Consider the following 11,893-nt stretch of genomic DNA (forward strand, 5'->3'; position numbering starts at 1 on the left):
GGGATTTATGATGCAAAGATCAGAGTGTAAATAACGCCAAATATGCAACATTAGAGTTTCTTAAAGCTGCTTAATTCTGCTTCAGTAACAGCTTTGCACTCTCTTTACTCTTGAAGCTGCTGCCACACATGTTGAACACTTGTTGGCTGCAGTCCCTAACCATCTCGCTTGAGTTTATGTCTGTAGCTTTTGGAGACCAGGTCATGTAATGCGGCACTCCATCACTCTTTCTTGGTCAAACAGAGCTTACAGCAGGTTTTTCCTGGCTCACAGAGGGTTTCTGGGGTAAACAGGGGTGCACAGTAAAGACAATGAGTCTGTGTTACCTTCTTTGAGTCACCATTTGATAGAAATGAGTCCATATTATGCGGGAGAAATGAAACCTCAATTAACAAAACAGATTTTTAAAAATCATTTCATCACACTAGTGCGGACTTTCCTTTGGCTAAAACCGCCGATTCTCCCATCAACCCTTCACGCTTTCTCACAAACACGACGGCTGAATCCAAACACAACCAAGCAGCTCTCTTCTTCTTATCAGCCTCCCTCACTTAGTGTGTCTTTGCAGCAGTTCCAGCATGAAGGCCTGTTTCTCTAACCTGACCGAGGAGGGGGAATCTGACGTGCACCTCTCGAGAAATGTAATTACACGTGGGGTTGACACTGCCCACAACCATTGTGATTGGCCTGTTCAGCACCATCGATTCCTCCTGGGTATTCCCAACAAGTTTTTCACTGCAGCTTTGAATTTATAAGTATAAAGAATAGTAATGATAGCAAGGACTCACAAATGTGAGAGATTTCTGAAACTATGGGAATTAATGCGAAGGAACTTACAGAGGAGTTAAAAAAGGAGCAAATATGTTCACACCCAAGGACCCTGCCCACAACAAAGAGCCCAGGAGAGAAAAAGTTCCAGCATTTTGTTTCTTACTTGCAAGTAGGTCTGCTCAATTAATCGAATTGTAATCTCGATTACGATCTGGGCTTTCAACGATCATTAAAAATGACTGAGCCGATTATTAGCCCCTCCCTCGTGCTTTACTCTCGCGCTGCTCCGTGTGGCAAATCCAGCGCACCTCTCTGCATTTCGAACACGCGTCACAACAATTAAGAGCAGCGGTCTCCAACCTTTTTTGCGCCACGGACCGGTTTATGCCCGACAATATTTTCACGGACCGGCCTTTAAGGTGTCGCGGATAAATACAACAAAACAAAACTGGTACTGGTACCGAAAAAAGAAGATTTATTCATAACACACGTGAAAAGACCCAGGGAAACCGAGTAAACGATAAAAACGATAATAAAATAACGCTGAAAACCGATAAAAACCCTGAAAACTATACATGTCACACCTGAGCCTCAACTCTCGCGGCCCGGTACCAAATGACTCACGGACCGGAACCGGTCCGAGGCCCGAAGGTTGGGGACCGCTGATTAAGAGGACCCGAGGGAAGCTCGGAAAGCTAAGCAGAAGTTATTTGGAGAGCAGAGTGACTGCCGTTGGTTGAAAAGAGGTAAAAAAACTTGAGTGGTGTGGAAACATTATGGGTTCATGAGTCAGACGTGGATCAAGTAGACACAGTGTGTAAACTTTGCTACAGTGTCGTAGCTGCACCACAGAGCAACACTGCAAAGTTCACTAAACATAGATGTTTACATTTTTCATTTATTTCTTATATTGCAAACATTTGCACTGTTATCAGTATTTGCACTATTTTATATTATTTTTTGACAATCTTTAAAGTCATTATTCAACACATTGTTATTGTTAAATAAATATCGTCAAATAATCGAGATCTCAATTTCAGTGAAAATAATCGTGATGATCATTTTTGAGATAATCGAGCAGCCCTACTTGCGAGTAACGACAGGCTGTTCCTGCACTAGTTAAACAGCTGTTTGCAGAACACCTGCACCGCCTCCGTACAACACAAAAGACTGCTTCAATATTAAGTCAGTCAATTTAACTATTAAACTTCTGATAACTGTTGACTGAAAGACAATCAAGATGGAAACTTCCTTCATCTGGTTAAGATAGCTTCCAGTATAATTCCACATGTGTTATAACCATAGAATCTAAATTAAAAAAGAACATCAGTGACACTTTCAGATCTATAGATCTATGAATATGGATCTACTCACTGCTTGGACTCGTGGTGGCACACTTCCAGAGTGGGGTCATTGTAGAGGAACGGGGCTTCGAGGTCGTTTACTCGGACCCTGTAGATGCGACACTGTTTACTGTTTAGCTTGATCCTGTTCAGGTTGACCACGGTGGGGAAGATGGTGAGCTCAACATAGCCCTGAAGTATGCAGAGGCAAGGAAGACATCAGCAAAATATAACAACGTGTATTTAAAGCATGAAAACTTGTAAACAGAATGTGAAGAAAAAACACCTTCACCACGACAGTGATGGTAAAAGAACCCGAATAACTAAACCTCAATGAAACGAGACGAAGCAGAGTGGGAGGAGGAGCGGGCCAAAGCTCCTCGTGAGGCTGAAAGTCACACAGAAAGCCATTGTTTCCACTTACTGCTGCTAAGGTGGGTTTACGAGCTGTTGAACCACGAAGTGCACTTAGTTTTTGATTTATGACACAGGTAATATATCACGTGTTGTCGTTCCTCTGAAGTTGTAATAACATCATTTTAAACTTCATATTGCTCAGATGATTTCTGTTATTATGTCCTGACAGATCAAACAGAGGATGGGCACCAGTTTAGTTTATCTACGCTGTCTCTGTCTATGCCAGCTCCAAGTCTGTGCAGAATTCATGTTACTATGATTCTTATCAGTTACTGAGGCTTCTTCTTCAAACAAACAGAAATATTAAATTAGGTAGAAGTCGCCTTAGAAACAAAAGACTATAATGCTGCTATTGGGCCAATCGAAGTGTGCTACAAAAGAGCATTGAAAATATTAGATAAAAAACCTTTTTCATATCACCATTGTCATATTTTAGAAAAATACAAGTTTTTAAATTTTACTAATTTCAAATTATTTAAATCTGCCTGTCTAATATACAACGTTATACATGGTCTGGCGCCTCCACCAATGAGTGATTTTATTAAACAAAAGTTGCCGGGTCTCGACTGACTCGAGCCGCTGTTAGAGGTGATTGTGAACTGGCATTCAGGCGGACCACCTGTTCACAGATGCTCTGTCATATCAGGGAGTGAGCTTCTGGAATAGTCTTCCACTGTCAGTGAGGGAAAGTACAAGTCTACCCATCTTTAAGAGTCACTTAAAAGGGCAGCTGAGGGACACACAAACATGTGATCATGTTATATAATTATGCTTTATATTGGACGGGAAAAAGAGTTAGTGTATTACAAAAAGGGAAACAACTGTTAGTGCAATGGGTGAACGCAATATCACAACGGTCAGGGCATGTACAATACTGGGGTTTGTGCAATATAATTGATGTGTTTCTGTTATTGTCATCTATACTGTCCTCTGTGTCCACTCTCCTTGTCATTGTTTGTTCTAGTAAGGGATGCACCGATACCGGTATCGGGTATCGGCCTCGATACCACATTTTCTAAAGTACTCGTACTCGTTAAAAGTCCCCCGATACCGAGGACCGATACCACGGTCTGAGACCTGTCTATGTTTGAGCGGCATGTAAGGGCGCCGAGTGCCCACCCCAGGCCCCGAGTGCCCGCCCCCAGGCCCCGGCTGCAGCTCAGAGCTGAGAGAAGGGCAGGCGACAAGTCAGCCGTGTGGAACTATTTCAAAGTGAACGAAGACACGAAAACAAAGGCGGACTGCAAATTGTGCTCAGCGAAATTGTCCAGAGGCTCTAAAGGTAGCACATTTAACACAAGTAATTTAATCAAGCACCTAAAATCCCAACACGACAACGAGTACAAAGAGTTTACCCACGCTTATTTACCCACGCTTATTAGCACAGAGGAGCATAGCTGATGCTACAGCAGTGGGACAGAAAATAGTTGGGCATTTTAAACACTCCGCCTTAGCCTACTCCCGCCTCGAGGACATTCAGGGACAGCTCAACCAGCCAATAAAGAGACTGCAGCAGGACGTACAGACGCGCTGGAACAGCACGTATTACATGCTCCAGTCCCTCATTGAGCAAAAGCGAGTGCTGGGCGTGTCCGAGCACGAACTCCCTGACTATCTCACCGCTCACCAATGGGCTCTTATGGAGAAGACTGTTGCCGTCCTCGCCCCCTTTGAGGAACTAACTAAAAAAGTGAGCAGCTACGACGCACTAGCCTCTGATGTCATCCCAGCTGTGACTGTGCAAGTGAGACTTCTAAACAGAGAAACAGACGAGTAAATACCTCTCAGCCCCATGTAGCAGTGTGGAAAGTGAAAGGCTTTTTAGCTCAGTGTCACACATTATAGATGAAAACAGAAACAGTCTGACTGCTGATAATGCAGAAAAGCTACTTTTCTTAAAAGAAACCCTGCCACTCACTTTTTCTCTCCATTAAGTGAGTCATCTTAGACTTGATGTTAATACCTACCTCAGTTGCACTGACTGCTACAGTTCTATGTTGGTGGATGTTGTTAGTTTATTCAAATATTGTGCACTAAATAGCAAAGATGTTTATTAATGCCCCTTGTGTTGTTCAAAGCGGCAGAGTTTACAATAAACTGAAAACAATACTTGAGTTGCACTGTCACTGTTTAAATTTTTTTTTCATAATTATTTATTCTGTAATATGTTGCATACAACATGCTTTTCATTTTAAATAAATGTTCTTAATTCCAAACTAGTCCCTTGTTTTTGTTTTTTTGTTAAATTATAGGACTAAAGCTGTTACCTGTAAATTTAAATCATGTTTTTATTAAGTACTCGGTATCGGCGAGTACTGAAATGCAAGTACTCGTACTCGTTTCCAAAAAAGTGGTATCGGTGCATCCCTAGTTCTAGTATAATGTGATCACTGTTTTTGTCCTTGTCACATGACCTGTAAATAGTGTCTCTGTATGTTTTTACTAACTTGTGTTTAACACCAACCTGCCAGAGAGTCTGCAGATGGAAATTAGCCCAAGGCTATAATCTGGCATATTTACATTCGTTAAAATGTTCATTAATATGTATTGCCCCTGTTTCTAAAAATAAATAAATAAATAAATAAACAGTCACATTTCTGGGAAAATGCTACCACCGTATGGTAAAGATCTTCATTAAACATTATTTAGCACTTCTTTTTTTTTTTTTTAATAAAAGCGATTCTTGCAAAAATTACTTATAAGATTGACACGTGATTTTGCTTAATACTGAGAAATAAAAATGATGAATATTAACACGAGACTGCAGGCGTATATTACAGTAAGTGATACTCTTTTACGCAGTAATGCACCCTTCATAAATGCCTGTAATGTGTGATTAGAGGAACCAAAACAAGAGAGCGCTGCCGTCTCGTCAGATCGCTAACTGAGGAGCATCTGCTGTCCAACAGTGAGCAGATGAGCCATCATGTGTGCGAGTGCTGTACTTACGATGACAGACTTCCTCTGGAAGTTGATGTTGTTGATGCACACCACCTGGTGGGTCGTAAAAGCAGTGACACAACGAAACAGTTAACGTTTCATTTATGAATGTAGCTACCTAAACCCTCTCTGTCGTAGCCAGGTACAAAGTGTAGCTAAAGCTAAAGCGCTATTTACTTTAAGCTAGGGTTAACTTTGCTTCTGTTACTATAGAACATGACAACAACCAGCAAGAAAGTGATTCTGCTCAGATACTTATAATTTAAAGGGTCGCGGGCTCTCGAAGCCTTTGTCCTTCTTCCTGTTCATCGCTGCTTCTCGCTGTGCTGAACTTTTAAGGTGCCATAACTCCGCTCGGTGATGCTTCCTTTGCCTCAGCCGCACTGAGCTGCTCTTCAGGCTCACAATTCAAAGCCCCCTGCCTTCACCAGACTCGTACACGTTTACAGGGTGCTAGTCAGTTCTCCCAAAGCACTATATGTTAGCAGTGGGAATGTTTAAACGATCACTGTGTCAGTCTGTCGATGAGTCTTTGGTTTGTATCGCCCGGAGCCCGCTCTGCACTGTTTTCCATGCAAACCACGCCGACGCATTCACGAATATACATCAGCCACGAGCAGCAATAAGTTGTTTTGTATCCTTATTAAAAAAATAAGTAGTTTACTCCACAAATGCTCCACTCGATGCGCATCAAAGCATTCAAATATCCCCTTCTCTGCTCGGCAGCTCATAGTATTGTGACGCCCGCTCCAGCGTGTTCGGCCATTTTGTTAGTAACCTTTGACCTCCCGCGTAAAAATGATAATTATATTTTTTTCTCCGAGCGGTCGATTGAAAAAAATAAATAAAACAGATTTACTAAAATGAATGTGTGTGCGTTAATAATGTAAATACCGTAAAGTCTAATTTAATTAAATAATACAAATTCCACGTCACGTGAGGGGCGGAGACTGCGTGTCTGCGAAGAAGTGCACGAGATCCGCACAGCTCATTGGTTTATCCCTGTGCTGTTCTCCTCTGTCTTTTGGGGGACCAACAATGTTTTTTACAGGCACACAACATTTGTGGGGCATCTTATTGCGAGACCTGATTGTTCTCTCATTTTAATTTTAGTAATATTTTTAAATGGTTGTACAAAATGTAAAAACACGGCAGGTGCATTGGCTGCATTTTTAGATGAATAGTTGTATATGTTTACAAAATGTGTGCATACGTTTTCAAAATGTACCAATTATATTTGCATTTTAAGTTATATAAATAATTTATTCAACATGTCTGTAGCTGTGTCCCAAAACGTCGGCTGCATCCTTCGGAGGACCCGGCCTTCGCGGTCTACGTGGGCCGGGTCCTTCGAAGACCGGAAGTGCGAGGCTGTGAAATGGGACGGTCTAGCCTTCAGATTTGCGTCACCGCTGTGTCGGTGGAGTTTAATAAACTCGTGTTTGTGGACATATAATGTGTGTAACAGGGCGTGGTTTGTGTGCGAAGGGAGGCTGACACAGCGGAGCTCCATCACTTCATCACCCCTCCCCTGCATAAGACGTGCCGGGACCTGAGGTTGTGTTGTTGTTGTGTGTGTGTAGCTGGCAGCTGGGGCTGAGGGTTGGAAGACACAAAAACTGAGTAAAAAGTGTAGTAAAGTGCGATCTGTGTGGTCGGGTCCGTCATTCATTGTCACTATGTGCAATGTACACTTTCCATTAATCTCACAGTGGAAAATTCCTGGAAATCAAAGTCAAATGTTTATCAGTTGAAGAATCAGACTCTTTAAACATTATATTTGTACTAAATGTAAATATGGTGTCTGTATATTTATGGCCTATATTTGTGACTGTGTTTCTGTTGTAGTTTATTCCTGTATGAATATTAAAAACTTGGCTGAAAGTATTAAAAATGTATTTGCATTGTTTTACAGAAAAAGGGAAAAATCGTAGGACTGTGGGGGAAAGCGTGATTACCTCAGCAAAACAACTGGTGTAATTATATTAGGTTCATGTTTAAGGACCTCTGCATGTCTCCAAATAGCTTTGAATGTCTTTGAAATGAGAATAATACAAATAGAAAAAGAAAAAAAGTGGACACATGCAGACAAAGTAAAGAGATGAATATTCAGTCAGCTATAAAGATTCAAAGGTCTCAGTTTTTCTCAAATGTGTGTGAGGATCCAACAGCTCAGCTATTTGTTGTTTGTTGTTTTTAAAGGTTGCAGGAAGAACAAACTTCTTAAACAGTAAATGAAACAAAGCACAAATTCAAAAAAAAATTTTTCATTTCATTTCATTTTATTTTTTTTGTTTTTTTTAATTCAAAACGTCCTGTTGTAACTGGACTTTTTGAGTTAAGAAACAGCACCAAATCCCAGCAACACTTCCCTCATGGTGCTTTATATTGTAAAGTCAAGACCCTACAATAATGCACAAAGACTCCAATCCCCTAGAGCAGGCACTTTGGCGACAGTGGGGAGGAAAAACTCACTTATAAAGAGAGAAACCTCCGGCAGACCCAGGCTCCTGGATGGGGTGGCCATCTGCCTCGGCCAGTTGGTGATGAGGGAAGGAAGTTGGGAAAAAAGAGTAGTTAGTTTTAACCACTCTGGTTTCAAAATTAAATTTAGAAAGCCCAGTTGAAATGAATATTTGAAGCCAATTTAAGAGTTTTCTCACATAATCACATGCACGTGTTGGTTAGACTTTAGCGTGCACGTGAGAAAGCCCTAAAGATGATGTTTTGGCTCCTCAATTTTGCATGTTTTTTGAAGCTGCTGACGATTGCTTCATCCATTACTGGGTTTCTTGACCATATTAAGAGTATTGGAGAATCCCACCTGTCATGGAGTTCATTGTATATTGTCAGGGCGAGTAGTTCAATGTTCTCCAAGAACATTTTGTACTTTTTTGACAAAATTTTGTTCCAGATCTTCTGGAAAAGCCTCTCTACAATAAACTCGGATGCTACTGGATTCATTGTCATTGTCTCATTTCCTTCGCTGATGGCGTGCATTACCAGATCTTTGGTCACATTTTTTACAACTTCCTTGTACTCTTGCCTGTCTTTAGAGACACTGAGTACTCTTGCTGGTAATGCCAACAGGTGTTTGGTGAAGATTGAGACGGTAATATTGTCGAGCTGTTCCCTCAGATTAAAAATCAAAAGGTTTTCTTTGCAGTTGTGTGTTTTGCAAAGATCCTTGAGAATGGCCTTGCCCACATTGAAAATGCTGTTGTGGGATAAATTCAAGTGTTTCTCCTCAACTTCAGGCCAGATTTTCTCAGTCAGACGATGGCTGATGCAGTCAGGAGTGAGGCGCTCTGTGAAGATCTTGTATTTGGAGGAGACTTTTTCTTTGGCCAGTAAAACCACCAACTGAATAACCCAGTTGACGCGCACCTTTTTCTGCAGCTTCAGTGTCTTTTCCAAAGCTGATACTTCAGCCTGGTTGGTCTCATCTTTGAATGCAAACTGCACTTCTTCTAACACTTGTTTTTCCTGTTCAGTTTGTTTCTTTGCGTCCTCTACCATTGTCTTCTCCTCTGACAGTGCCGTCTGTGCTTCATTCACTGCTTTTTTTGCCTCTTCACACTCTTTCTTTGCCAGTTTGGTAGTTTCTTCAAGTGCATTTTTCACTTGGTTCAGTTCAGCTTTTTCTGTGGCGTTTGAAACCATCAACTGAAAAACTTTGTTGACACACAACTTTGAGGAGGAATCTGGGGTTGCCGTGTCTTTTTTCTCTGTCTTAGCCTCCGCTAATGGTTCTGTCTGCTCGTCCACTTTGTTCTGCATTTCTTTTGTGTCCTTCACCACTTTCTGCTCTTCCAGGACTTTCTTATTTTCTTCCTCCTCGACCTCCAGGTCGCCCAGTGTACTCTTTGGCACAGTGCACACTAACTCTGGTTTTGCTTGTTGGTCACTCGTTTTTGACATTTAAGCTACGATGTTACAATGAGTCAGACATTCAAATATGACTGAGGGTAGCAGAACAAAATCTCATCCAGTGAATCGCTCATGACTATAAGTAAGAAACGCGCTGGTCCAGTGTGGGTTTCACCTGCAATTTATGGACTTGAGTTGACTGTGACGTCACGGCCTGGTTCTCTTGCCTTTCATCTTTGAATCAGGCCCCACCCACAACAATGTGTTATTGGCTCATTGAAAATAGGTAACGCCCATAAAGAACGGGCTGTCAGAGTTTCTGACGTCATGGTCCGATTCTCTCTCCTTTAATGTTTGAAACAGGCCCGAAAATAGTGATGGTGTGGAGGTAAACACAGACGACACGAGAGCTCTCGATTGACACTGCTCGTTTATTACTCATCACCACACAACTGAACACTTTTACCTCCAAAACACAGCAACAACACTTCCTGAGAACTGGGTGTGAGTGGAGCCCTCCAGTGGTCATGCGGTCAGGAAAAACTGAAGATGGCTGGGGCCCCGCAAGGTGGGGGGCGCTTCCAGAGGAAGAAGCAGGGTTGTCCAGTCCAGTGGAAGGCGGGCGGCCACGGCGGGGGGCCTGAGCCGGCACCACCTGATCATCCAGAAGCACATGTGCTGGTTTAAGTCTGTCAATAGAAACAGCCTCCTGTCGACCCCCAAAATCCAAAAGGAAATGCTTCCGGCCCGGTTGAATAACCCTAAAGGGGCCGTCATACAGTGGATGCAGCGGAGGCCTATGAGCAAAAACAAACTGCGAAGAATCCAACGACCTTGGAACAAAGGTGTCGGGCACTGGGCCAGGAGGAGAAAACGAGTCTCTTGGGGGACGGAGAGACAGCACAGATGGAGCGAAGCACGGGGATGGGCTCTCAGGCAAGAATTCCCCGGGGACCCGGAGGGGCTGACCGAGGACAAGTTCAGCCGGGGAAACCCCAAGGTCTTCTTTAACCGCGCAGCGCAACCCCAGTAAAACCCATGGAAGGCGGTCAACCCAGTTGCCATCTGTGAGAGAACGGAACGCGGCCTTAAGCGACCGGTGGAAACGTTCGCACATCCCGTTGGCCTGCGGGTGGTAGGCAGTGGTTCGGTGGACCTTGACCCCCAGGCCGTCAGCCATGGCAGACCAAAGCTCGGAAACGAACTGGGGGCCCCTGTCTGACGTGATGTCGGCGGGGGGACCGAAACGCGAAACCCACGTTGACAAAAATGCCCTGGCCACTGCTGCTGCTGTAGTGGACGCCAGAGGCACTGCCTCAGGCCAGCAGGTTGTGTGGTCCTCTACAGTCAAAAGGTGCGTGAAACCCTGTGACTGCGGCAGAGGACCAACCGGATCCACATGCACATGATCAAAACGCCTCCCTGGAACACGGAAGGATTTGAGGGGCGCCTGTGTGTGCCTATGGATCTTAGCACGTTGGCATGGGATGCACGCGGCTGCCCACTCTTTCACTGATTTACAAAGGCCCGGCCAAATGAACCTAGAGCTGACCAGCTTGACCGAGGCCCGGACGCCTGGATAAGAGAGGGCGTGTACGGAGTCGAAAACGCGATGACGCCACGAAAGGGGAACTACAGGGCGTGGACGGCTGGTGGAAACATCGCAAAGCAGGCTGGGCCCACCGTTCCACACGGGTCTGTCCTCCAATACAAGGCCCGTTTGCGCAGACCGAAGGGCAAGGACGTCCGGGTCGGCCTGTTGGTCAGCGGCCATAGCCTCAAAGTCTATGCCAACATAAACGGGAGAAACCAGCACACGGGATAGACAGTCAGCCACGCAGTTGGACTTACCAGCCACGTGCTGAATGTCAGTTGTGAACTCGGAAATGGCTGCCAACTGGCGCTGCTGGCGCCCGCTCCACGGATCAGAGACCTTGGACATCGCGAATGTCAAAGGTTTATGATCGACGTACGTGGTGAAGCTCCGACCCTCGAGAAAAAAACGAAAATGCCGTGTCGCGAGGTGCAGGGCCAGCAACTCCCTGTCAAAAATGCTATATTTGCGCTCACTGTCCCTATGCGTGCGACTAAAAAAAGCGAGTGGTTGCCAGACACCGGAGACCCGCTGTTCTAACACTGCGCCCACCGCCACGTCCGACGCGTCGGAGGTCAACGCCACAATGGTAAATTTGATTCTTTTTACTGAATCGAGTTTTAATGAGTCACTCACCAAAGTGAATCGGGTTTTTGAGTCATTTGATTCACTGAGTCAGTTGACCAGAGAGTGCAAAAAATGTACATTTTCACTCAAACTTAATTTGTTTCTCTTTTCATGTAAATCCTACTGCTAAGATGAATGATTCTAAAAGAAAACAACTATTTTATAGAGCAAAAAAAGGCAAAAACATTTCTAAAATTAAGCAATTTCCTATCAAAATTGCTTAATAAACATTTATTTTGTTTATTTGTATTTTATTAGTATTTTCCTTAAATGTGTTAAATATATATTTTCTCATCTAAATGTCCACTGAGCTGTGAGCCAGGGGGCGGTA

At 43.6% G+C, this 11,893-nt stretch overlaps 1 protein-coding gene across 1 annotated transcript in view; it reads right to left on the minus strand.

Moving 5' to 3' along the window:
* Positions 1–6,228, minus strand: part of taf2 (TAF2 RNA polymerase II, TATA box binding protein (TBP)-associated factor) — a 44,164-nt gene extending 37,936 nt beyond the window's left edge. Inside the window, exons 1-3 of the mRNA XM_087837140.1 lie at positions 5,731–6,228; positions 5,481–5,535; positions 2,146–2,306 (exon numbers count right to left, since the gene is read on the minus strand). Coding sequence (XP_087693266.1) covers positions 2,146–2,306; positions 5,481–5,535; positions 5,731–5,780 — 266 coding nt within the window. The 5' untranslated portion in view covers positions 5,781–6,228. The remainder of the gene's footprint in view (positions 1–2,145; positions 2,307–5,480; positions 5,536–5,730) is intronic.
* Positions 6,229–11,893: the final 5,665 nt, after the last annotated feature.

Source organism: Neolamprologus brichardi, unplaced genomic scaffold (assembly GCF_056152115.1).
Source record: "Neolamprologus brichardi isolate AB-2024 unplaced genomic scaffold, ASM5615211v1 NODE_ptg000008l+_length_2720982_cov_1, whole genome shotgun sequence".
Classification (NCBI taxonomy): domain Eukaryota; kingdom Metazoa; phylum Chordata; class Actinopteri; order Cichliformes; family Cichlidae; genus Neolamprologus; species Neolamprologus brichardi.